Source organism: Dryobates pubescens, chromosome 3 (genome assembly GCF_014839835.1).
Source record: "Dryobates pubescens isolate bDryPub1 chromosome 3, bDryPub1.pri, whole genome shotgun sequence".
NCBI classification, from domain to species: domain Eukaryota; kingdom Metazoa; phylum Chordata; class Aves; order Piciformes; family Picidae; genus Dryobates; species Dryobates pubescens.
The window spans coordinates 17778154-17804641 of record NC_071614.1 but is presented as its reverse complement, the minus strand read 5'-3'; the positions used below and the strand labels follow the sequence as shown (position 1 = coordinate 17804641).

At 50.7% G+C, this 26488-nt stretch overlaps 1 protein-coding gene across 1 annotated transcript in view; it reads right to left on the bottom strand.

The window, feature by feature from the left end:
- SLC24A3 (solute carrier family 24 member 3) overlaps nt 1-26068 on the bottom strand; it is a 208390-nt gene extending 182322 nt beyond the window's left edge. Inside the window, exon 1 of the mRNA XM_054179720.1 lies at nt 25672-26068. Coding sequence (XP_054035695.1) covers nt 25672-25789 — 118 coding nt within the window. The 5' untranslated portion in view covers nt 25790-26068. The remainder of the gene's footprint in view (nt 1-25671) is intronic.
- Between the last annotated feature and the right edge of the window lie 420 nt (nt 26069-26488).

Sequence of the window (26488 nt, the reverse complement as noted above, 5' to 3'; positions counted from 1 at the left end):
TAGTGTGAGGTGTCCCTGCCCATGGCAGGGGGGTTGGAACTGGATGGTCCTTGAGGCCCCTTCCAACCCTGACAATTCCATGATTCTGCCATGCCTCCTGCCATTCAGCTCCTCTCTAAGGCAAACAGATGTTTCCTATCTTAAGATCACTTTTTCATGCCTCTAATCTAACTTTCATACTTTTTTCCTCAGATGATCCTCTTTGCCCCTGCTTCAGGCCCTGGTGATAGTCAAGGTGACAGTTTCCCACCCATCCATACAACAGCACTCAGTATTTTTAGCCTAATCTCTGCTTCCATTTCTCAGGGGTATCGTAACTCTTCTGCTGGCACTCTCATTTCATTACCATCTCACCCGTTACAAATGGAAGGTCCGGACACTCTTGATGTTATCTCTGCTGCTTGGCAGCTGCTGACTGCCAGCCGTGATTTCCACTGCGCCCTGGCACGGTGCATCTCTCCTGACAGAGCTCCTGCCTGTTTTCCTCTGCCCTGTGACGTGCCTAAAATGGGACAATTTCCTCATACTGGCCAGCAAACCCTGCTTTTGCCTCCCACTGCTGCTGTGGCTGCTGCATAGGTGGACTTTACAGAATGAACCAGGTTGGAAAAGACCTTCGAGATCATCGGGTCCAACCTATCACCCAACACCATCTAAGCAACTAAACCATGGCACCAAGCACCCCATATCCAGGCTCTTCTTAAACACCTCCAGGGATGGTGACTCCACCACCTCCTTGGGCAGCACATCCCAATGGCCAAATCTCTCTTTCTGGGAAGAACTTCTTCCTAACATCCAGCCTAAGCCTCCCCTGGCACAGCTTGAGACTGTGTCCTCTTGTTCTGGTGCTGGTTGTCTGGGAGAAGAGACCAACCCCCACCTGGCTACAGCCTCCCTTCAGGCAGTTGTAGAGAGCAATAAGGTCTCCCCTGAGCCTCCTTTTCTCCAGGCTAAGCAACCCCTCAGCCTCTCCTCACAGGGCTGTGCTCAGCTTTGTTGCCCTTCTCTGGACACCTTCCAGCAACTCAACATCTTTCCTAAACTGAGGGGCCCAGAACTGGACACAAGACTCAAGGTGTGGCATAACCAGTGCTGAGTACAGGGCAGGATGACTTCCCTGCTCCTGCTGGCCACACTCTTCCTGATGCAGGCCAGGATACCATTGGCCTTCTTGGCCACCTGGGCACACTGCTGGCTCATGTTCAGCCTACCATCAATCAGTACCCCCAGGTCCCTCTCTGCCTGGCCACTCTCCAGCCTGTAGCACTGCATGGGGTTGTGAGGGCACCTGCTGTAGGGGCCAACACTTCTCCCCAGCCCCATAAACAGAAAGGAAGGTTTCAGAGGGATAAAAAGGCATCATAGAACCACAGAATGTCAGGGGATGGAAGGGAGAGCCATGAGGATGATTAGGGGACTTGAGCATCTCCCCTGTGAAGAGAGACTGAGATTCCTGGGGCTGTTTAGTCTTCAGAAGAGAACACTGAGAGGGGATCTGATCAATGCCTATAAATATCTGAGGGGTGGATGTCAAGTGGAGGGGGCCAAGCTCTGTGGTGCACAGTAATAAGACAAGAAGCAACAGGTTCAAGCTTGAACATGGAAGGTTTCACCTCAACATGAAGAGAAACTTCTTTACAGTGAGGGTGACAGAGCACTGGAACAGCTTGCCCAGGGAAGTTGTGCAGTCTTCTCTGTCTCTCCTGTGCAGACTACCCTGAGTGATCCTGCTTTGGCACAAGGGTTAGACCTTATGATCTCTGGAGTTCCCTTCCAACCTCTAATATACTGTGATACTGTGACCTCCACAGATTACCCAGTCCAATCCCCCTGCCAAATCAGGATCACCTAGGGCAGGTCACACAGGAACACATCCAAGCAGGTTTTGAAAGTCTCCAGGGAAAGAGTCTCCACAACCTCTCTGGGCAGCCTGTTCCAGGGTTCCATCACCCTCACCTTGAAGAAGTGTCTCCTCATGTTGAGGTGGAACCTCCTGTGTTCTAGCTTGCACCTGTTTTTCCTTGTCCTAGAACTATGCACCACCAGAAAGAGACTGGCACCATGGTTTAGTAGTCATGAGGTGTTGGGTGACAGGTTGGACTTGATGATCTTTGAGATCTTTTCCACCCTTATTGATTCTGTGATTCTATCTGGACACCCATCCCTCAGATATTCATAGAGAGATGATGGACAATAAATCCCCCTCCCTAACATCCTCAGGGCAGCTCATCTCCCTAGTCCTTCCCATCACTTCTCAGCCATGCTCCTTGCTCTGCTCCCTGCAAGGGATGCCAGGCAATCCCACAGTGCATTTAGACTCCCTGCTCTTGCCTTTTTCTGCATTTCGCACCAAAACTCTCACTAAGCTCCTCCTCGACCTCTTCAGCACAACTCACCAAGCTTCCCTGCTCCTGGCAATCCAAAAAGCACTGTTCAAAAATTACCCCAGGCCACTTTCCGCTTCATGGGGGTGCTGGTCGATGGTAGGCTGAACATGAGCCTGCAGTATGCCCAGGCAGCCAAGAGGGCCAATGGCATCCTGGCCTGCATCAGGAACAGTGTGGCCAGCAGGAGCAGGGAGGTCATTCTGCCCCTGTACACTGCACTGGTTAGCCCACACCTCGAGTCCTGTGTCCAGTTCTGGGCTCCTCAGTTTAGGAAGGAGGTTGACTTGCTGGAACGAGTCCAGAGAAGGGCAAAGTTGGTGAGGGGTTTGGAGCACAGCCCTGTGAGGAGAGGCTGAGGGAGCTGGGGTTGCTTAGCCTGGAGAGGAGGACACTCAGGGGAGACCTTATTGCTCTCTACAACTACCTGAAGGGAGGCTGTAGACAGGCAGAGGTTGGTCTCTTCTCCCAGGCAGCCAGCACCAGAACAAGAGGACACGGTCTCAGGCTGCACCAGGGGATGTTTAGGTTGGATGTTAGGAAGAAGTTCTTCCCAGAAAGAGAGATTGCCCATTGGGATGGGTTGCCTGGGGAGGTGGTGGTATCACCATCACTGGAGGTGTTTAGGAGGAGACTTGATGGGGTGCTTGGTGCCATGGGTTAGTTGATTAGGTGGGTTGGATTGGTTGATGGGTTAGACACAATGACCTTGGAGGTCTCTTCCAACCTGGTGTATTCTATGGGCTAGGGATGAAACCAACAGAAAATGTCCCTCTGAGATGAGAACAGAAGCTAAACAGAAAACCAGAGGACAAGAATCAGAGCATGCTGGAGGTGCTCATCCCACAAGGCAGCCAGGTCATCCCAGGCAATGGTATCAAACCCCCACATTGAGATTTTCTTCTGTCATGGTAGACAGCAAGGAGAGAAAAAAATTAGCAACAATGAATTAAAAATAACCTAACATTGATTTTTCCATCAGTAGCAGTGCTACTTTTTGTACAGTTCTAAGGCCCTGTGGCTGCTTCAACCTTGAAATCAAGCCTTAGGTGGCTGAAAAAGCAGTAATTGAGATCCTCACTCTTGCCAAAGAGATCCGTATTTCTTGAAAGGCTTGGGTAATGTGTTGGACTAAGAGCCTAATTCTCAGGAGGAGACATTTACCTTCTCAAAAGCAGTGGAGGGGTCAGGGGGTGGGGGTAAGATCTGCATTCCAAAGCCATGTGGCAGGGACAAATATTTGGGGTTTGACTGAGTCTTTCTTTTTGCTTTGGAGCTGAACATTGCAGGGGGGTTGGAACTAGATGGTCCTTGAGGTCCCTTCCAACCCTAACAATTCAATGATTCACTGTTCCTTCCTCTACACTGATATGCTTCACTCCTAATTCTGAACTGGCATGGTGGGAGGAAAGACGGTTTTGGGTCAGCTGAAGTGTTTTAGTCAGCCTGGAATAAAGCATTTTATTTTGGTTTAGTTTGCCCTCTTTTACACTTTTAGCTAAATATAATTCTGCAGAATTAAAATCAGTCTGAATACATCATCAAGACATACTGGAAAAAGAAACACAGCAGCACTCCAAGACCTCTAAGTTTGTCAGGTCCTGTCTTCTACCCAGCACCTCCATGACCACTAGACCACATCCCAGAAAGTGTCACCTCTGTAGCTTTGCATTTACCCTGCAAGCCAAAGGCTGTTTGCACCTGCTTCACCCACCCAAGCACCAGTGGGACCAGCAAGGGGCCAAGGCTGGGGAGCACTTCAGCCAAAAGCAGTAGCTCCCAGCAAGGTACTGGAGGGCAGGAGTCTCTGCAGGGTTTTAAACTAGAAGAGGAGAGATTTATACTAGATCCAAGGACGTAATTTTTTCACAATGAGGGTAGTGGAACACTGGCACAGGTTGCCCAGAGAGGTGGCAGATGCCCCATCCCTGGAAACATTGCAGGTCAGGTCGGATGGGGCTCTGATCAACCTGACCTAGTTAAAGATGTCCCTGCTCCTCTGCAGGGGCGCTGGACTGGATGACTTCAAAAGTCCAAGCCATTCTGTGACTCTATGAAAACCACTTCCAACGCAGCAAGGTGAGTTTCCCAGGTGAAGGAGAGCAGAATCCATGCAGAGTAGACTCCTCCACCTCTTTCCCACTCCTCCATGACAGCTCCCACCGCAGCCTCTGCCACGCACAGCCAGCCAGGCTCAGAGTGGCTCCTTCAGGCTGAAGAAGCTGGAAGGCTGAAGCAGGCTGCACTGAAGGCCATGCCCCTTGGCCTGTCTGGGCTCAGGAGGCTGCAGAGAAGCAGCAAAGGGCTCAGCAGAGACTCTGAGCTGATCCCGTTCCCTCAGTGAGTTGATGATGGATGGAACAGGCCCCTGCTGTGTCCCTCCAGCGAGCTGGGTGTTGTAAGCACTAAAAATAAGCCACCCCTTTCAGGAAAGGAAGAAGGGAAAGAAAGACTGTCGTAAGCCCTGGCTCCCAGGCTGATATCTGAACACCAGAGTGCTCTGATGATAGGAGAGTCATCACAAAAGAGCAGAAGAAGGGTTTTTTTCATGCCTTTCTCCACAGAAGATAAAGGAAAAAATGGAACTTGCAAAAAAAATGAAAATAAACAAGAAGAAGGGAAAAGGGAGCTTTTGTGTCTGGATTCAATACAAACGTGTTTTTCAAGTGAAAAAGAACTATTTCTCCCTTCCCTTTGCCTTGTGCTTCCCTACAACACCACCACCACAAAAATCTGTAACTGTTATTTGTTCAGTCATTATTATTTACTGCTTCCATAGTGCTGGAAACACAGGAGACACTTTCCACCCAGGAAACAAGGTCTCAGTCCCAGAGAATACAGCAGCTCTGCTATTTAACACTGCTGTGGGAGGCTGGATTTGCTCCCTAACAGCACTCTCTATGTGCTGTAAAGTCAGGAGACCCCACTGAGAGACTTGGAGGGATATGCAGGAGGACAGGCTGGGCTCCTCCAGCACTCACAAATCTCCCAGGCCTTGCACCAAGCTGTCTGGTGTAGCTATCTGCTGTGCTGGCATGGGTGGAATTGCAGTGGAGCCAGGATAGAAACGGGGGATAAAACAGCATTACATGAGTGTGGAGGAGAGAGATGTGAAATGAGCAGTCAGGGACACCGGTGTAAATTTTAGCCTTGCATCAGATGGGCAATATTCCTCTCCTGCTGTACCTGCTCAGAAAACCTACCAGAGTCAGCTTTCATCAGAGGTAAGAACATGCTGAAGGGCAGACACTCGCCTCACAACTGGGGCTGTGCCTTCTTCCCTCCCAAACCAAACTCCCTGCCCTATTTCATCTCTTTCCTTCACAGGGTGCAGGGCTAAAATCAACATCAGACAGTAAGAGCCACAGAAGGAACTACAACAAGGAGCTGAAGAAAGGCCATGAAGGCTGGCACCCCATGGACAGTGTTTAGATGTATCAGGGTGCCTACAGTCCATCTTGTATCCAGTTTTGGTCTCCCTCGCTCAAGAGAGACAGGGTTCTACTGGAGAGAGTCCAACAGAGACCTGCAAGGATGATGAAGGGACTTGAACATCTATCCTACAAAGACTGAGAGACCTGGGGCTGTTTAGTCTGGGGAAGAGAAGGCTCAGAGGGGATATTATCAACATCCATAAATATCTGAGGGGTGGGTGTCAAGAAGAAGAGGCCAGTCTCTTTTTGGTAGTGCCCAGTGATAGGACAAGGAACAACAGGGACAAGCTGGAGCACAGGAAGTTCCACCTCAACATGAGGAGAAACTTCTTTATGGCAAGGGAACAGGCTACTCAAAGAGGTTGTGGAGTCTCCCTTCTCTGGAGATGCTCAAACCCACCTGGATGCATCCCTGTGTGACCTGCCCTAGGTGATCCTGCTTTGGCAGGGGGGTTGCACTAGCTGATCTCTAGAGGTCCCTTCCAACCCCTAACATTCTATGACTTTAAGAAGGCAAGCAAAGCACTAGTGCTGAGCCATCTCCCAGGTGCTATCAGCATTTCCTCTCTACCAACCCTCAACGTGATCCCTTCTCACCAGTTCTCCAGCCAGCGAACATCTCCCTGCCATCCCCCTGAACTGTGCCTACCAAGGGTCCCAGGCTGCATGCAGGTTTCTGCCCTTCTTCAGACTGATCTACATGTCACTTAGCCAGGCTGAAAATTACCTCAGTGACAGAGTGTTTTCCCTATGGCACCCACTTAATTAAATATTGAAAGAGCTATTACCTTTCAGGGATGCCTGGGCACTGGCTGTCTCCATTATTTATAACAACGTATTCATTATGCATTTTATCCCATGCTCCTACCTGCTGATCTCAGAACAGGCCCTTAAAAACAATTTTCAGCAATTAATCCTACCTTAATTACAGGCAAATATAAAAAGAAGCCCCAGGACATCTCTGTCTTGTATTTACTGGAAGTAGGCAAACATACCCAGAAATAAATCTGGTAATCAGGAAAGAGCAGGATGAAGCCACCAGCTGTGGGACTCAGAACTGGAGACAGGCACACCTCAATCAGCCACCAGCTTGGTCAGGCTGGAGAAAGCAAGATGTGTCCTGCTGCAGCCTCCCCTGCAAGGGCAAGTTCTGATGAAAGTGCACCACCAGACACAGCCTCCTCTGTCCTTTCACCCCAAAGACACAAGCCAAGGCTCATCACACCAAAATCAGAATCAAAGAATGGGCTGGGTTGGAAGGGACCTCCAAAGGTAATCTAATCCACTTCCCTCTGTACTAAGCAGGGACATCCTCAACTAGATAGCCTGGAGAGCTAGCCTGGAGAGGAGGAGGCTCAGGGGAGACCTTATTGCTCTCTACAACTACCTGAAGGGAGGTTGTAGCCAGGTGGGGCTTGGTCGCTTCTCCCAGGCAACCAGCGACAGAACAAGAGGACACAGTCTCAAGCTGGGCCAAGGAAGGTTTAGGCTGGATATTAGGAAGCAGTTCTTCATAGAAAGAGAGATTTGCTATTGGAATGTGCTGCCCAGGGAGGTGGTGGAGTCACCATCCCTGGAGGTGTTTAGGAAGAGACTGAATGGGGTGCTTGGTGCCATGGTTTAGTTGATTAGATGGTGTTGGGTGATAGGTTGGACTCCATGATCTCAGAGGTCTTTTCCAACTTGGTTAATTCTAATATTCCATCAAGCTGTTTAATCTCCATATCCTAAATCAGGTTTCCCAGAGCCCTCTTGAGTCTGACCTTGAACATCTCCAGGGATGGGGCCTCAACTGCCTCCCTGGGAAACCTGTTCCAGTGCTCCACCACCCTCATAGGAAAGAACTTGTTCCTGGGCTTTTCCTGCCTCCCACAGTCCTCCTAACCTCAGATCACTGGCACAGCCCTTTTCCAAGTCAACAGGTGTCACCACTGAGCTGTCTCAGCGTTCTCCCTTGTCCTGTCCTTCTCCAGCTGGAAGCTAGTCCTTCATCCCCATCCTTGCAGAGAAATGTGGCTGTAAAGGTCAAGTTCATCTTGGCACATGGGTGCTAGCTCCTAGCTGCCCCTGGACAGGCTGCATGCCACATAACAAGGCAGGGAGAACACAGCCAATGTCCTGCTTGTTGGATTCTCTTTGGAGCACCAGGGCCTCACGAGGAAATCAGCTGCAAGACTCCCTCCTGCAAGAACCATGCTGCTCAGTCTTGAGCATTTCTGTTGGCAGATCCTGCATTTTAATGAAGTCCTCCCAGTCCCCCTCCCACAGCCACACCAACAGGATGGCTCTTGTAAAGATGCTTCAATGGTTGAGAGGGAGGGAAGGAAGAAAAGAGTCTCTACACACAACAAGGAAGCACCTTGCAAACGCCTTCATGCCAGCTCCTGCAGGAAACACACAGCAACTCTGGGAATGCTACCTTCAGATCTGTTCTGAAGAACCTTGGTAATGTACAGGAAAAACCCTACAGTCAGCATTAATCCTCACACTTGCTGCAGCTGTGCTGACATACCAGAACAGTCATGTGCAGCAAGCACACTGGAAAATCTCACACCTCAGAGGAGTTAGTCTTCTGGTCAAACACAGTTAGCACAAGTTCTTCAATGCTGAACACTAAGGTCAGCTCTTGAACCAAGCCACACAGCTCAGTGGAGCACTTTCCCACGGTGCCCAAGCTGGAAGCAAGGTCCCTCCTCTCTACCATGGGGCACAGCAGGCATCACAGGTCCACAAGGCACTGTAAAGGATCTGAGGGTGGTACAAGTCCAGCACAGCCCCATAAACACCTGCTCACACAGGGAGCCTCTCAGCAAAGGAGGGAGAGGGAAATGCTGTCATGAGGCAGAGGTGTATGACAAAGCACTCATGCAAGACCAAACAAAGAGATCTTCAGGAATAACTCCAGAGGGCCAAAGCTACACCAGCCCTGCCTTCCCTGATCCTCTCCTTCCACCCCAACCCTCATCCCCACCATGCTAAAAACAGTACATCTCTAGGCTGCTCTCATCAGACCCCAGCTGGAGTACTGCATCCAGTGGTGGTGCCCCCAACACAAGAGGGACATGGAGCTCTTGGAGCAGGTCCAGAGGAGGCCATGAAGATGATCAGAGGGCTGGAGAACCTCCCCTGTGGAGACAGGCTGAGAGAGTTGGGGCTGTTCAGCCTGGAGAAGACAAGACTCCAGGGAGACCTTAGAGCATCCTTCCAGTACCTGAAGGGAGCCTACAAGAAAACTAGGAAAGGATTTTTACAAAGGCTAATAGTGACAGCACAAGAGGGAATGGATTGAAGCCATGGGAGGGCAGATTTAGACTGGAGATTAGAAAGAAATTGTTTACAGTGAGGGTGGTGAGACACTGGAACAGGTTGTGGATGTCCCCTCCCTGGAGGTGTTCAAGGCCAGGTTGGATGAGGCCTTGAGCAGCCTGGCCTAGTGGAAGGTGTCCCTGCCCATGGCAGGAGTGTTTGAACTAGATGATCTTCAATGTCTTTCTAACCTAAACCATTGTATGAATCCAAATATTCAGAATTAGAGACAACAGAGAAGATGTCATGCCCATCCTTGACAAGGATTTAACAAAAATCCTGTTCCAAACTCTAGTGAGGACTCAAAGAACAAGATCAGTGCCACCCTTGAAATCAAGGGAAAACTATCACTGCCTTCAATGGATTTGAGACCAGCCCTTGAACTTACTGTCAGGGTGACATCAACATATGGATCTTCTGACACATTTTGAAGGGGAGTGTTTGTACTTGCTGAAAAAGACAGACACCAAGGCAAACACAAGACCAGAGTGCCACAGAATGGCTCAGGCTGGAAGAGACCTCAGAGATCACCTGCTCCAACCTCCCTGCCATGGGCAAGGATGCCTCTCAACTCAACTGCTCAAGGCCTCATCCAACACGGCCTTCAACACCCCCAGAGAGGAGGCATCCACAGCCTCCCTGGGCAATCTGCTCTAGAGTTTCATCACCCTGTACTGGAGAACTTCTTCCTATGATCCAGTGTGAACCTACTCTCCCCCAGCTCAAAACCATTCCCCCTTGTCCTGTCTCTAGGCATCCTTATGAGAAGTCCCTCTGCAGCCTTCCTGTAGGATCTCTTCAGGAATTGGAATCACAGAATGATAGATGTCGGAAGGAAGCTCCAGAGACAGAATACAATAGAATAAACCAGGTTGGAAGAGACCTTCAAGATCATCACGTCCAACGAATAGAATAGAATAGAACAGCATAGAACAGAATAGAATAAGCCAGGTTGGAAAACACCTTTGAGATCATCGAGTCCAACTTATCACCCAACACCATCTAATCAAATAAACCATGGCACCAAGCACCCCATCCAGCCTCTTCTTAAACACCTCCAGGGATGGTGACTCCACCACCTCCCTGGGCAGCACATTCCAATGGTCAATTACTCTTTCTGTGAAGAACTTCTTCCTAACATGCAGCCTAAACCTCCCCTGGCACAGCTTGAGACTGTGTCCTCTTGGTCTGGTGCTGGTTGCCTGGGAGAAGAGACCAACCCCCACCTGGCTACAACCTCCCTTCAGGGAGTTGTAGAGAGCAAGAAGGTCTCCCCTGAGCCTCCTCTTCTCCAGGCTAAGCAACCCCAGCTCCCTCAGCCTCTCCTCACAGGGCTGTGCTCCAAACCCCTCCCCAGCTTTGCTGCCCTTCTCTGGACATATTCCAGGAACTCAACATGTTTCTTAAACTGAGGGGCCCAGAACTGGACACAGGACTCAAGGTGTGGCCTAACCAGGGCAGTGTACAGGGGCCAAATGACCTCCCTGCTGCTGCTCATGGAGTCCAATCCCCCTGCCAAAAGCAGGATCACCTATAGGGTAGTCTGCACAGGAGTGCATCCAGGCAGGGTTTGAGAGTCTCCAGAGAAGTGGTACCAGTCACAAGCCACACAGCAGCACCTCACCTGAGAAATGAGCCCAGCTCAGCCTCTCACTCAGACAGAGCAAAGACATTTTTCCAGTAAAATCCCAAAATGAAACCTTACAAAGTATTTTAAGGAATAACACTATGGGAGGGGAAAGATAAAAAGGAGAAAGAAGTGGGGGGTGGGGGGAAGGCTTCTATTTTTAACCAGAGATGCTGGCAGAAAAAGATAGTAGAACTCCATGTCATAGCAGCATCAATTGTTTAGAGGCTGTCCTTTCTTTATAAGGCCTTCAGCCCAGCAGGACCCTCCAAGAAGTGGTATGCATTCTTTATTTACCCTGCAGAGAGACTCTGCAGCCCCAGCTTTAATTCACTGCTCTGCTCCTAGCCCGCGAGGTGACCTTGGACAAGTTGTTCTGTCCAGATTCTCAGCTGGTGTCAGCTGGCACTGAGCCACCAAAGTCAATTCAAACAATTCGAGACTCCGGTCGCACAGGGTCCTCAGCCTCCCAATCCAAACAGCCCTGCCAGGCCAGCGTGCAGGAGCAGGAACAGTGTGGCCAGCAGGAGCAGGGCAGGCATTCTGCCCCTGTGCTCAGCACTGGTTAAGCCACACCTTGGGTCCTGGGTCCAGTTCTGGGCCCCTCAGTTTAGGAAAGATGTTGAGTTGCTGGAAGGTGTCCAGAGAAGGGCAACAAAGCTGGGGAGGGGTTTGGAGCACAGCCCTATAAGAAGAGGCTGAGGGAGCCTGAGCCTGGAGAAGAGGAGGCTCAGGGAAGACCTTCTTGCTGTCTACAACTCCCTGAAGGGAGGTTGTAGCCAGCTGGGGGTTGGTCTCTTCTCCCAGGCAACCAGCACCAGAACAAGAGGACACAGTCTGAAGCTGCACCAGGGGAGGTTTAGGCTGGATGGTAGGAAGAAGTTTGTCATAGAAAGAGAGATTGGCCATTGGAATGTGCTGCCCAGGGAGGTGGTGGAGTCACCATCACTGGAGGTGTTTAAAAAGAGGCTGGATGAGGCACTTGGTGCCATGGTTTAGTTGCTTAGATGGTGTTGGGTGATAGGTTGGACTCTGTGATCTCAAAGTTCTTTTCCAACCTGGTTAATTCTGTATTCTGGGATGCTTTGGAAGCCTCTATGGAAGTGACAGGGAGTATGATTAGCAAAACTTGGTGCTTGCAGTGGATAATGTATAGTTTTCACCAAAATGAAAGAAAACAAAAACCCCACCCCCCTTTTATTTATTTATTTATTTTAAACTAGTCTCAGGATCAAGGCTTTGAAAACAAACTCACAAGGCCATCATTTCATTTTACAGCCTGTAGTGCACCAGCTGCTGCAAAAATCCCCAGGGATTTTAACTTCAGCACACAGCCATGGGTGGTGACTGGCAATTGCTCTCCTTTTAAGATTCATTGTCTTTCCAAAACCTTCTCGGATTTCTCTCTGGACTTGCTTGCAGCACCAGCAGCGTGCTGGAGGACTGCTTCCTCACACTGGGAGGCTGAACACCTGACACCAAGCTGCGGGAAGGCTGGATTTCAGGAGGGGCTTGGGAGACACCAGACCTTGTGCTTTTTCAGCACAGGAAGTTCCTAAGGATGGGAAAGTCTAAATGGGATCTAAATAAAGATGAAAAAAGGACCAATTCCTTCATCAAGATCCACACTAGCACGAAACTACCTTGGACTGCAAAAGACTTTCTTCTGCAGCAGAAGCAGGGCAAAGCTTGAGGATGATTTATCTCCATGGGCAACATACACTAATGTGACCCTCAGACCTCCTCAGGCCCTGCTCACTCTCACCATACCAGCTCCTGATCTGCACCTGCTGTCTAGCCTGACCTCCAGTTCTCACGCCCACCACAACCTGGGCTGATGAGGTCCATCATGCCACCCATGCACATTATGCCAGCCATGGAGCCTCCCAGGGCTCCCATCCATTTGGGCAAAGTAGCACCCACAGCTCCCAAACAGTTTCATGGCTCCTCCTTGGTCTCCCCTGCCACCAACCAGCCTGGGGTGCTGTGACCCACAAGAAATGTATTTTATCTGATCAAACACCTGATGCCCTGGAAATCTGAGAGCAGCAGGGAAGGTGGGGTTGCTTCAGGAGACAATACCAGGCCCATGAGAGCCCACAGCTTGGTCCACAGTGTGCCATGGACACTCTGGAAGGCAGCACTCGGGCACAAAGCTGCCAATTCCCAGGATAAATGTTTAGGAAAGTATCTCTCAGTCAACTCTGCAGGCCTAACCCCAACGGGAGCTGCAACACCAGCTCCAGGTCCAGGTGGCAACGGCTTCTGAGGTCTCCCAGGCCCACATGCAAGTGACACCAAGACAGCAGCCTCCCTCTGGATCGGTTTTTTGACTCCAGAGGATTTATGCTGCTCATTTATGTTCTTGGAAAACTTCTCCAGTGCTGACCAAGCTTGATTTGTTGCCTCCTCTTATTTAGTGCAAGAGCAAATCCAAAGAACATGAAGCTCATCATTTATTTCACTTTGTCAGCAACAAAATTAACTTAAGGGGTTGCTGGAAGTATCACCTCTCCTGCTCCCTCCCCCCCAACAATACTGCTTTGTGAGGAGGAGGCCACAGCAAGGAACACCTCCCCACAAGCACAACTGTTAGAATGATCCTGTTGAACAAGTGTATGATGAACAATCAAGCTACAGTGCCCTGAAAGAGTGTGGCCAGCAGGAGCAGGGAGGTCATTCTGCCCTGTACTCAGCACTGGTTAGGCCACACCTTGAGTCCTGTGTCCAGTTCTAGGCCCCTCAGTTTAAGAAGGACATTGAGACACTTGAACATGTCCAGAGAAGGACAGCAAAGCTGGTGAGAGGTGTGGCGCACAAGCCCTATGAGGAGAGGCTGAGGGAGCTGGGGTTGTTTAGCCTGGAGAAGAGGAGGTTCAGGGGAGACCTTATTGCTCTCTACAACTACCTGAAGGGAGGCTGTAGCCAGGTGGGGGTTGGTCTCTTCTCCCAGGCAGCCAGCACCAGAACAAGAGGACACAGTCTCAAGATGTGCCAGAGGAAGTTTAGACTCAAGGTGAGGAGAAATTTCTTCATAGAAAGAGTGATTTGCCATTGGAATGTGCTGCCCAGGGAGGTGGTGGAGTCACCATCACTGGAGCTGTTCAAAAAAGGATTGGATGTGGCACTTGGTGCCATGGTTTAGTTAGTCATGAGGTGTTGGGTGATAGGTTGGACTTGATGATCTCTGAGGTCTTTTCCAACCTTATTGATTCTATGATTCTATAAAAAGCTCTCAGGGACAAGATGGTCTTTTTAGCTCAGTTTTCACAACACAGATCATTGATTCATGGAACGGTTTGAATTGAAAGGCATCTTGATGATCAGCCAGTTTCAAACCCCCTGCCATGGGAAGGGACATCTTCCATTAGACCAGGTTGCTCAAGGCCTCATCCAACCTGGCCTTGAATACTGCCAGGGAGAGGGCATCCAAGACTCCCTGCGCAACCTCTTCCAGTTTCTCCCCACCCTCACTGCGAATGGCTTGTGTGCAGCCCAGCACTAGTCAATATACTGAATTATTTTACTGTGGCAGGAAGGTCCCTTCTCATCTAAATCTGAGATGCAAAACCTGCACTCAAAAGATCTTAACCATTATGCCATTCATTGGTCACACCAAAGGACCACTCCACCCAGCTGTTTAGCAGCCTACAGACTTGAGTTTATGCCACTCCATCAGTGAGATCTCTTCTTGCTGTGCAGTTTGGCAAGGACAACATCCTCTGTCCTAAACCCTGAAGAACCACAGAATTAACCAGGTTGGAAAAGACCTTTGAGATCATCAAGTCCAACCTGCCACCCAACACCATCATCTGCTGCAGCATCAGGACAGCAGTAGAGACCACCAGAGCAGAGACCACCACCCTTCTGCAGAGAGCAGACCAGGACAATACATCCAGTAGGATCGTGGCCAGAATCCTCACCAGCCCTTGTACAGCACTGCACTCACTCAGCACTAAAGCAAGGCATTTAACTGCTCTTTCCTACTTGCCAACACCCTGTGGAGTCACATATCATACATCCCTTCTCTCTTCTAAGCCCAGAAATCAAATCTCTCAACCTTTTAGCATGCCTCATTGTATGTAATACCAACTGACATGGCTTATGTTCTTGGCCCTCCTAAGCTGAGCTGCTGCACTGTCTCAGCAAGTGCGGTGCTCGCTTAGCAGAGCTTCTTTCTGTCCCATTCTCCCTAGGAGCTGGCAACAAAACACAAATCAACTACCATGAAGAGGTGCACTGAGAACTGGAGGGCAGTTCTTCCCACAGGAGAAAGGAATGTCCATGTAAGGCTTGTTTTTTTCTCCTGCTTTATGCTACAGGATGTTCTGGCCATCTTGGGGAAAAAAGCCCAGCTGAGCCTATCTCTGAATGAGGACTGTTTTAACAGCAAACCCTTCAGTTGTTTGGAGTTCAGTTAGCATGGGTCTTGGCTTGCATATCTAAAAGATTCTTTCCCCAGACATTAGCAGGCTCTTTCCTAATTGAGCTATTAAGATGTGTTTGCAGTTCTCCTTTGAGAGGTGATGCCTGCTGCAGGAGCGAACGCCGAGGACATACCAAAGTTTGCTGGAGAAGAGCCTGCTCAGCACTACCTGAACACGTCTTTCTCCTCTCCCCACCACTGCAGCAGATGAGATCTATGTGCTTACACAGAACAGCCTGGCTGCCTGCCTTTCAGCCCTCAGCCACCACAGGGCCACAGGAGACTTCCCATGGATGAGCTGCAGGGACGCGTCAGACTGATGCAGAAATCCATCTGCAGATCTGCACTCCATCGAATGGGGCTCTCTCATTCCTGCACCAGGAGAGCCCTGCAAAGTCCTCCCATATCCCAGTGTCACCAAATCACAGAATGCTTGGGGTTGGAAGGTACCCATGGGAATCACCCAGTCCAACTCCCCTACCAAAGCCAGAATCACCTAGGGCAGGCCACACAGGAACGCATCTAGGTGAGTTTTGAGTCTCCAAAGGAGACTCCACAACCTCTCTGGGCAGCCTGTTCCAGTGCTCTGCCACTCTCACAGTAACAAAGGTTTCCCTCATGTTCAGTTAGAACCTCCTGGGTTCCAGTTCGTGCCCATAGCCCCTTGTCCCATCAGAGGACAGATGAAAAGAGTCTGGCCCCATCATCTTGGACCCTGCCCTTTAGATATTGATAAGCATTGAGCAGATCTCCTCTCAGTCTGCTCTTCTCCAGGCTAAACAGCCCCAGGTTCCCTAGCATCTCCATCTCAGAAAAGTGCTCCAGTCCCCTCATCATCTTCATAGCCTTCTCAGGACTCCCTCCAGCAGTACCTTGTGTCTCCTGAATTAGGGAGCCCACACCTGGACACAGTACTCCAGATGTGAACTCACTAGGGCAAACTTCCCTTAACCTGCTGGCCACACTCTTCCTCGTGCACCCCAGGAGACCACTGGCCTTCTTGGCCATGAAGATGCATTGCTGGCTCATGGACAATGTTGTCCACCACTAAACAGTTTCCCTACTTTACCACTTGAGGACACATTTACTTGCCTGATAAAGGCCACAGAGAATGAACCACTTCAGTAAGGGAGGATCTGGTTAACCTTGCACACGCACAAGTCCCCTTGAAGTCAACTGCAGCCCTTTGTACATGGCAGGTTAAGCACTCCCCCCCTGGACCATGGCCTAACTGCCTATGGACACACAAACATGGCTGTGAGCCAAAGTACCACACACACTACTGGAGGTATAGAGAGGTCAGACCAGGCTGTGAGTCTCTGCCGCTTCACACAGCTGCTCAGCTCGCAGCTCAGCAGAGGAATGTTTCAAAACAACAGAATCCATGCCTCCAGACCAGTTCTGACCCTCCTTTGTGCACAAGAGTATTTTTCCTTGAAGAAAGGCATGCCCCCTTCTCCACACTCACATCCACCGACACAGCATCCATGACCCGGCCTGCAGAGCTGAGCAAGAGGACAGCATGGGGCAGAAGGCATCACAGGAGACATGTTCCCACACTCATGCTCCCCTCTCTGCTGGGCTTGGTGGCAGCTTCCGGGTCCCAGGCCTTGAGGACCATCTGCTTCCCACAAGCAAGGCTAACAGGCAGATGACATTCAATCCCACCTCTTTAGCGGTCCCTGTTAGACAAAAAAGTCCATAAAAGGCAAATAAAGTCCCAGCAAGTACTGTCCCATACAGCCTGCTCCCTGGATAGCACATCTGGACTCCTCTTCAACATCTCCATTTCTGTCAGACCAGTTAGACCCAGGATGTCTCCCTGGAGCCACTGCTGTAGTGCTCCTAGACCCAGGGATACTACTGGGAAAATTCAGCTTGAACATCTTCAGTGCACATCAAGCTTTGGCTTTTCATAGAGTCACAGAATGGTTTAGGTTGGAAGGACCTTGAAGGTCAACTAGTTCAAATCTCCCTTGTCATGGCCAGGGACACCTTCCACTAGAGAAGGTTGCTCAAGGCCCTATCCAACCTGGCCTTGAACACCTCCAAGGAAGGGGCATCCACAACCTCCCTGGGCAACCTGTTCCAGTGTCTCACCACCGGCCTGGGGTTGTCTCAAGTTACTATGAACATCTAACCATCAGCCCTCGCTGCCAGATGCTCCTTTTCCCCCCAACAACCACACACACTGAGAAATCCCTTCATGTCCAAAGTTTTCTCAGCCTGCTCCTAAAAGATAAGCTAAGCATCTGGAGAATATTCCCATTTTTTGTCCAAATCTGAGCAATTAGCTGGAATGTAGCCATGGTCTCTTCTCCCAGGCAACCAGCACCAGAACAAGAGGACACAGTCTCAAGCTGTGCCAGGGGAGGTTTAGGCTGGATGTTAGGAAGAAATTCTTCATAGAGAGAGTGATTGGCCATTGGAATGTGCTGCCCAGGGAGGTGGTGGAGTCACCATCACTGGAGGTGTTTAGGAGGAGACCTGATGGGGTGCTTGGTGCCATGGTTTAGTTGATAAGATGGTGTTGGAGGATGGGTTGGACACGGTGATCTTGAAGGTCTCTTCCAACCTGGTTTATTCTAGTCTATTCTATCTCTTCCAACCTGGTTTATTCTATTCATGCCATGGCACAAACGTGTTGACAGCTTCTATTTAACACCTTACAGAGGTACAGATGCTCCCCTGGTGTGGCTGGCTCCACTGCCAAAGTGGTGGAAGCCTCAACACCCTTCAAAGTTCCCAGGTACAGCAGGCTCATCCCATGGCTACCTCCACACCAAGGCAGCTCCACTGCTATCAGTTTCCAAGCTGACAAAAATCAGCTTCGAATCCCACCTGACCAGGCACCTCTCCAGCTGCTGTGAAGACCTGACCTTGTGTGGAAGAAGATGCAAGTCAAGATAACAAACTTTGCTGGGAAACAAGATAAAGGGAGATGAAACTGCCCCTTAAGGGTTTCAATTAGCTAACCACAAAATCCTGAGATAGGATGCCCTTGGCCATAAGTAATGCAAGGACAGGCTGTTCAGAGCTGAAGGAGAGGCTGGCAGAGCAGCGAGGTGGAGGTATAGCACTCCACAGTAAGGTGGAAGTAAAACACTTTCAGCTTTTTAGCATCAGCTAAGAACCCATTCATGAGCTGCAAATTACACACATTTGCAGCTTTCATTTTCACAGGACCCTCTCTCTGATCCACATAGGGCAACAAGGCTGGTGAGAGGCCTCGAGTACAAACCCTATGAGGAGAGGCTGAGGGAGCTGGGATTGTTTAACCTGGAAAAGAGGAGGCTCAGGGGAGACCTTATTCCTGTCTACAAGCACCTGAAGGGAGGTTGCAGCCAGGTGGGGGTTGGTCTCTTCTCCCAGGCAACCAGCACCAGAATGAGAGGACACAGTCTCAAGCTGTGCCAGGGGAAGTTTGGGCTCAAGGTGAGGAGAAAGTTCTTCACTGAGAGAGTTGTTAGCCATTGGAATGTGCTGCCCAGGGAGGTGTTGGAGTTGCTGTCCCTGGAGGTGTTCAAGAGGATGTGGCACTTGGTGTCATGGTGTAGTAGTCATGAGGTCTTGGGTGACAGGCTGGACTTGATGATCTTCGAGGTCTTTTCCCACCTTATTGATTCTATGATTCTATATCTCCAGTATCAGGTGATAGGACAAGAGGAAATGGCCTGAAATCAGGCCAGGGGAGGTCTAGGTTGGGTATTAGGAAAAATTTATTTATGGAAAGAGTGGTCAGGCATTGGAACAGGCTGCCCAGGGAGGTGGTGGAGTCACTATCCCTGGAGGTGTTCAGGAAATGTGTGGACGTGGCACTTTGGGATGTGGTTCAATGGCCATGGTGGTGTTAGGTTGATGGTTGGACACGATGATCTTAGAGATCTATTCCACCCAAAACAGTTCTATGCTTCTATGATTTACTCACTATGTAACCTTACTCTCCTAAGAAAACATCTACAGGACATGACAACTACAGTTGCAGAAGCATAAACCTCCTGCCCACACCTGAGCATCCCCACTGCTTCTTCCCATAAAACCACAGCACCAGAATAAAAATCAGCATGAGGTTATCCAAGCCTCTCAGCATTGCTCTGACTTGGCTTGTGGTGATATTGAAGGTGAAGCCCAGAGCAGAGCCAAGCTTGTGAAAATCCCCAGAGCCTTCTAAAATCCTACACTTAAAGGACTGGTCTGGAGAAGGGCATGGAAGACAAGGCTGGAAAAGGCAAACATGTTTTTTGCTTTGGCAAAATACACCACTAGGGCTGATCCAGCTGTAGAAAGCAGTGACAAGATGCATCCCTCAGGCTCTGTGTTCCACAAACTCCATGTGGGTTTCATTTGAAAAGAGAAAGCTCCAAAGTCTTCAGTGACAGGTTCCATGTAACCTGCCTTTTTTTTTCTTTCCTTCCAAGTCTTAGGGAAGGCTCCATGAAAACTAAGTTTTCTATGCTTCCTTATGCACAGCAAAGCTACAAAGGGTAATTTCAACCACTCCAAAGGCACAGAAAGCAGAAGGGAAAAGGGAATCTATTTTGCTAGCTACCGTAGAGTTGCCATCAATTAAAAGAGAGGAGAGACACAAACCAGAGAGAAATGCCTTGGGGAAGACTGACCCTTAGGAGGAGGGTCATCTCCAGGGGTGAGGAGACTTATCCAGTTGCAGGGCTGGCTGCTGATCTCTTCTCAGCATTAAGGACATTTAAGATTAGCAGCAGGAGGGAAGTACCAAGGAAGAGCTTTGACAAAACCAACAAGCCATGCCCACTTTACCATAAGCTCTGCCATTCCACCTATAGCCACTACCCAAGGGCTCTCTCTTCAGCCATGGCTTGTTAAACCCTTCTCCAAGTAACTTCAGAGTGCTCATGTGGCAGAAAACTTCCTTTATTTATCCCAGGGTAGTTCTCTGCTGAGTTAGCTTGCTGAGAAGACTCAGCCTAGGGCCACCAAAACATCAGAGCCATGAAAAAGGAGTCAATGAGAGCAGGACTGAGTATTTCCATCTTTATCAGCACAGGCAGGAGTGAAGCCAGGAGCCCACCTTCCCTCAACAGGTTCTAAAGAAGTAAGGACTGTTGAGTTTTCCTGCTATTGACTGCCTCACAACATTGTGTTCACTCTGTTTATCAACAGCTGAGGAGGCTAGAAATCCTTTGCCTTCGTGCCCTGTGGAAGGTGGAACTTCTAAGCATCCTGCCTCCACATCCTGAGGACCAAGGTGCTGTGATTTTAGGCTGCATGCTGGAGTTTTTACCTCAGGCACCCAGCTTTGGCAAGTTGATCAGCCTGGCACACATCCCATCACTTCCAGAACATTTTAATTAAGTGGACTCCAAACACTGGCAAGTATGGAGACCTGGCTATTTTTAAGGCAGTTCTTCAAGAAGACCCTGCAGCAAGCACTCCAATTCACAGGCAGGGAGGACAAGTCCTGCTCTGTCACTACTGAGCAGACACTGGAAGTTCATAGTCTCACAGGATGTTAGGGGTTGGAAGGGACCTTCGAAGATCATCAAGTCCAACTCCCCTGCCAGAGCAGGAGAATAGAATCCAGCACAGGTTGCACAGGAACACATCCAGATGGGGCTTGAAAGTCTCCAGAGAAGGAGACTCCACAGCCTCCCTGGGCTGCCTATTCCAGTGCTATGTGACCCTCACAGTGAACAAGTTCCTCCTCATGTTGAGGTGGAACCTCCTGTGCTGTAGTTTCTATCCATTGCCCCTTGTCCTAGCACAGGGTGCAACGAAGAGCCCTCAGATATTGATAAACATTTATTAAATCCCCTCTAAGCTGAGCACCTCCTGAAGCACATTCCCTCCTGCTCCCTCCAAGCAGGGCCAGCTGCCTCATCCCTGCCACTCCCCGAGCTGTAAAGCTGCTCTGTAGAAGACCTCACTCCCTGTCGGCTGTTGGTGCAGGACCTTGAACAAGTACTAAACAAATGAACAAGTCATTTCCTGCAAGGCCAAACAAGCTCCCTGCCAAAGAGGTCACATACCACACTCTGGCCTGATGCCTCTCCCTAGTTTATGAGGGTAAATTCCCATATCCAGGGGTCCAAGGATGACAGCATTACATCTGGGCTAGGATTACTCTCACTCAAGCTAGGATTACGCTCCGCTGAAGAGGTGAGGAAAACAACTGCTTTTGTGCTTTCATTGCATGACCTCCAAAGTTCAGTTTGGGTTTCTTGGTTTGCACAAACCAAAACATTCAAATTCAATCAGGGAGTTTTCGCTCCATTCCCAGCTAGAGGACCAGGATCTGTCACACCAAGGTTCTTCAACGCTGTTTTGGCAGTAAGGAGAGATGTGAGGAAAAGCTGTTTGGGGCAGGGCCCGTGGCAAAGAGGTCAGGAGGAAACAGCCTACGTGGTTCAACCCAGTCTTGTGAGCTTCTCCAACCAGCACAGGGATGGAAGGCAGACATGCAGAGATCTTTGCTCTCCATCTCCCACCACACCACCCAGAATCACTTTGATGCTCTCAGCCCCCCCTGCAGCCCACAAGAAGGACTAGGCAACTACCAATCCTGTAAAAACAATCTGATCTTTGGATTTGGAGCAAGGCTGAGAGCTACTCAAAACACGCCTGGCAGGCCCTGCTCCACCATCTTGAATACATCACTGCCATCAAGTTAAAACAAGACTTAAAAGCAACCCAAATCATCCACACTTGAATCACGCAGGCAGCTCTGTTTGCTTGGATGTGCCCATCCCCATGAGTAAGGGCTTTAGAATCATACCTAGCTTTTCCTTACTACCCTGCCAAAAACACAGGCACACAGCAAGAAGAAGAAGAAAAAAAAAAATCCCACTGACTGATGTCCTTGCTATTTCTGCTGTCCATGAGAGCAAACTGGTAAAAGGCCTGACTCAGAGCCCTTCCTCAACAAAAACTGAATCATCGCAGTTTGGAAGATCACAGAATATTAAGGGCTGGAAGGGACCTTGAAAGATCATCCAGTCCAACCCCCCTGCCAGGATCACCTGTCCCAGATCACACAGGTGGGTTTTGAATCTCTCCAGAGAGGGAGACTCCACAACCCCCAACCCCCCGGGCAGCCTGTTCCAGTGTTCCCTCACAGTGAAAACATCTTTTCTCATGTTTTCATGGAACTTCCTGTGCCTCAAGATGGTCTCATAATGCAGGAGTCTCTCTTCTCCACTCTGCCCTCTCTTTACAAGACAGAATTCGAGTCAGACTGAGGGACAGGAGAAGAAAGAACAACAACCCAAAAATAAGGGGGGGAAAAGGAAATTTCATGCTTGCTTTGGCTCTTTCTGCAAGGATGGCAGTCAGGAAGCTTTGGAGGCGACTCACACTGTTCAAGTTAATGAGATGTTTCTGCAACTTTCCTTCACCTCCCATCCCTTTCAGCAGATCAAAAAGTAAATGGCAATCCAGGGGCTGGCAGCTGCATTTTGTGTCTACAGGACTGTGTTTAATTTCAGTTACACCTCTTGTTTCCCAGTGTGATTTCCTTGATGTTACAGCACGATCATGGACTCACACTGCCTGCAAGAGAGAAAGAGGCACCCCAGCTCTATTTTCACTGCCTGGATTAACTCTGTGAACTTGGATTTCTTCTTAATTTGCACTGCACCTATTTTTGAAAGCTTGAGCCTCGTGAAATATGAGGAACTTTGGAATAACCTTCAGATAAACACTATAATGTCCTAACGCGTTGTTATTGCACATGGTTTAGCATCAGGAGATCGCAGAACAACTTGAAAAGAAGGCTTCGGTTTAGAGACCCAGACAAGGGAGGCAGAGAGACTGAGTCACCCAGAAAAGCAGTGGAAGCTACCAGAACAGAAACCCAGATCTTGTACCCCATCCTCTATCGTTGTCCACTACAGATTCTATTATTCTGTGATACAGATGGCTTATCAGTTAAAACACTATGGTTATTTGCCTCCTCAGGAAGAGCTCAAGCCTGTTCCTTGTGGGTACATAGGGTTCCTGAATGAGGCTTTGGCACTTTGCAACCCTCTGCAGACAGAGGTCACCTGTGACCAGAGAGGCTGTGCTCCTCTGGATCCAGGTCATGGCAGAGGAGAAGAGGACTGGCTAAGAAGAACAACAGCATTAAAAGGGATAACATATCATTCGAAAAGGCAATGTAATCCTAGGGCTGCTGGGCTGGATTGCAGCTCAATGCAAGTGCTCCACAGGTAGCAGCGATCACTCCAGCATCTCTGCTGCAACCCCGTGAAACCAGTCCCCAGCTTTACATCCCAGGATGTTAAGGGTTGGAAGGGACCTCTCAAGATCAGAGTCCAACCCACCCTGCCAGAGAAGGACCATAAAATCTAGCACAGGTCACACAGGAATGCATCCAGATGGGTCTTCAAAGTCTCCAGAGAGGAAGACTCCACAACCCCGCTGGGAAGCCTGTTCCAGTGCTCTGTGACCCCACCATCAGCCTGGCATCCAGGATGCAAGTGAGCTGAGCCCTGGCCACACACACCATGGACACTGGAAATACCAGCCCTGCTGCTAGTGAAAACTGCCCCAGAGGAGCAGGTCAAAGCTGCCACCTTCTGCCAGGGCAGTAGGAAGGGAGATGACATTTGATACAAGAGCACTACATTCCAGCCAAAAGTTTGTGTTTCATCTCAAACCACACAGTTTTACATGGAAAGAAAATATTTACATCACTAAATCGAAATGCATCATTCCACCTCCTAGCTAACCACAACACAAACTCCAGAGAGCTGGGAATCCCAAGGGAGCCTGGTCACTTCAGCCCCTCAAAGAGGCAGCAGATGCAATGGATGCTGTGGACTGTTTCCACCTGTGACACAATTCTCACTGTTGCTCTCAGCTCTGCACGGCAGCAGGGTACAGAGCGCTGTGCCTGTCGTGCCCAACGCCGCTTCTCATCGCTGGGGTTAATTTTAATCTGACTCTGATCACAAGGTGAGATATCTCCTGAAGTGAAGGAAAACATTGAGGGCTCTGCTGAAAGTTAGCAGTTCCGGCTGGGGAACACTTGGGGCAAGTCAAGCAAAGCACAGTCAAATTCACCTGCAGACAGACCTTCACAGTCACCTTTCCTCGGCGGATGGATCTCCCTCCCACACCAGCAGGAACACCCTGCACAAGGGGAGCGAACCAAGGGATTTGCAACCCTTCAGACAGCAGAGTGCACCCCATGCCCTCTTTAAACTACATCTGAAATTTGCTTTTGCCACATAACCTAGAATTTATCGCCCGACGAAGGCGAGCGGCAAGCAGCCAGTCTGCTCCACCGGGGAGCCGGCTGGAAACGGCTCCGTTTCCCACGGCCGGACGGTGGGAACAGAGCACAGGTCCAGCCCCAGCAGCATGTGAGGCAGAGCACACCCGAGGAAGCATCTTCCCACCCAGTGCCTTCAGAGTTGGTGTAAAAGAAGGACAGGTGTTAAGTGTCGTGCTGCGTGGGTAAACTGAAATATACTTAAGTACACACAACCCCCCTCTTCGCTTCGAAGCATGCTGGTGTCTGGCCTTACTTCTGAACAAGCAACCACTATGCTCATGAGAAAACAAAACTAACTTTTAGAATACGTGTATATATATATATAAAGATCTATTAAAGGGTGCTAAAATCCCAAATCTTAAAGCCTCATCCAAGCATTGTTATACTTAATAAAAAAGATAAAATCGAATAAAACTAAACTAAACTAAATAAACCCACATCAAAACAAAATAAAATCAAACAGCAACAAAACACAAAACCCACCACCAACAAAAAACGTGCTCAGGTCTTTAGCTGGTGCTTGTGGCTCTTCCCTAAACACCAGAGCATTCCTTACAGCAGGCTGGACACCGTGAAACCCTGAAACACGTCTGTTTATTTGAAAAGCGAATTCAAGTCACGGAGGGGTATGCTCTCCTTCACTTAAAGGAAAATAAGCCTTGCGTAAATTCTGCTTACTCTCACGGATTTGCAATGCAAAATACGAGTCGCTTCCTATCGCCCTCTCGGCACAGCTGGCTGCCAAACGCCGGGACCGCGCGTCACTCCCGCAAACACCTTCTCCTCCCAAAATGGCACACGGGAGCCCATTCAAACTGCCCCGAAACCCTCCCGCCGGGGACGCGGCTGCCCCGTGGGTACCGAGCGCCCGCGGGCTGGGACCGCCGGCGGCGCCAGGGCAGGAGGGGCGAGCGGGACCCGGCCCCCTCACGGTACCCAACGCCGCGGGTACCTGTCCATCGGGATGGCTCCCGGGGGAGTCCAAAGGGACCCGCTCCGCCCCGGGGTGACAGCCCCAGCCCCGCCGCTCCCTCAAAGTTTCTCTCCTGTCCCGGGGGCCACCCCCTGGGACACACCAGCCCCGACCTGGGGAGGGCTCCAGATCCCCAGGGAGAGGAGTCTGGGCTGGCCCCAGCCTCCGGAGGCATCACACCGGCGCAGGTAACCCCTCCCTCCCGCCCGCCGCCGCGGCCCCTCGCCCTGCCTGCCGCCCCTGCGGGCGGCCCCCGGCGCAGACTCACCGCCGCGGCCGGCCGCGCAGCCGGCCAGCAGCAGGGCGAGGGCGGACAGGGCGCCCAGCAGCTCCCCCCGCCGCCGCCGTCGTCGCCTCCGCTGCTCCGCCGCCGCCGTGGAGCCCATCGCGGCCGCTCCGCTCCCCCGAGCCGCGCCGAGCAGCGCCGAGCCCCGCCGGGCGCCGCAGCGCCGCCCCCGACCGCCCCCCACCGCCGCCTGCGCGGCACGGGCAGCGGGCGCGGCCAGCCGCGATGGGGAGGAGACGGCAGCGATACAAGGATGGAGAGATGGAGAAATGGGGCCGGCGGGGGCCGATACTTCCCGGCCGGCCCCCAGCCCCCTCCCCGCTGCCGGCGTCCGGGGCGGTTTCCTGGGCGGAGAGAAGGCGGAGAGCCGGAGCCGCCCGGCCCCGGGTTGCCCCCGCGACCCCCGGGCTCCGCCGACGCGAACAAGGGCTCCGCGCACCGGGGCAGGGCGCTTGCAGTCACACGGCCTCCCCCGGGCGGGACAGCGGGAGGTTGGCCTGGGGCAGGGATGCGCCGGACCCGGGAATGTGCCTGGGGAGCTCGGGCTGCAGACGTAGGAAGCTCTTGGCCTCACTCCTCTGCAGGCATTGTGCCATCAGCCCCCACCGTGCACTGCTGCAGGTCCCAGACCTTCTACTACGACAAACAGCCACACCTGACCCCAATTTTCCTGGGATAAATCGGGACGTTGAGCATCACCTTCTGGGCTAAAACTTTCACCTGCTGTCACACTTTAAAAACAAAAATGCCCCAAGCAACCCACTGCTCCCTCTCACCAGTGATTCCTCCCTTGCATCAA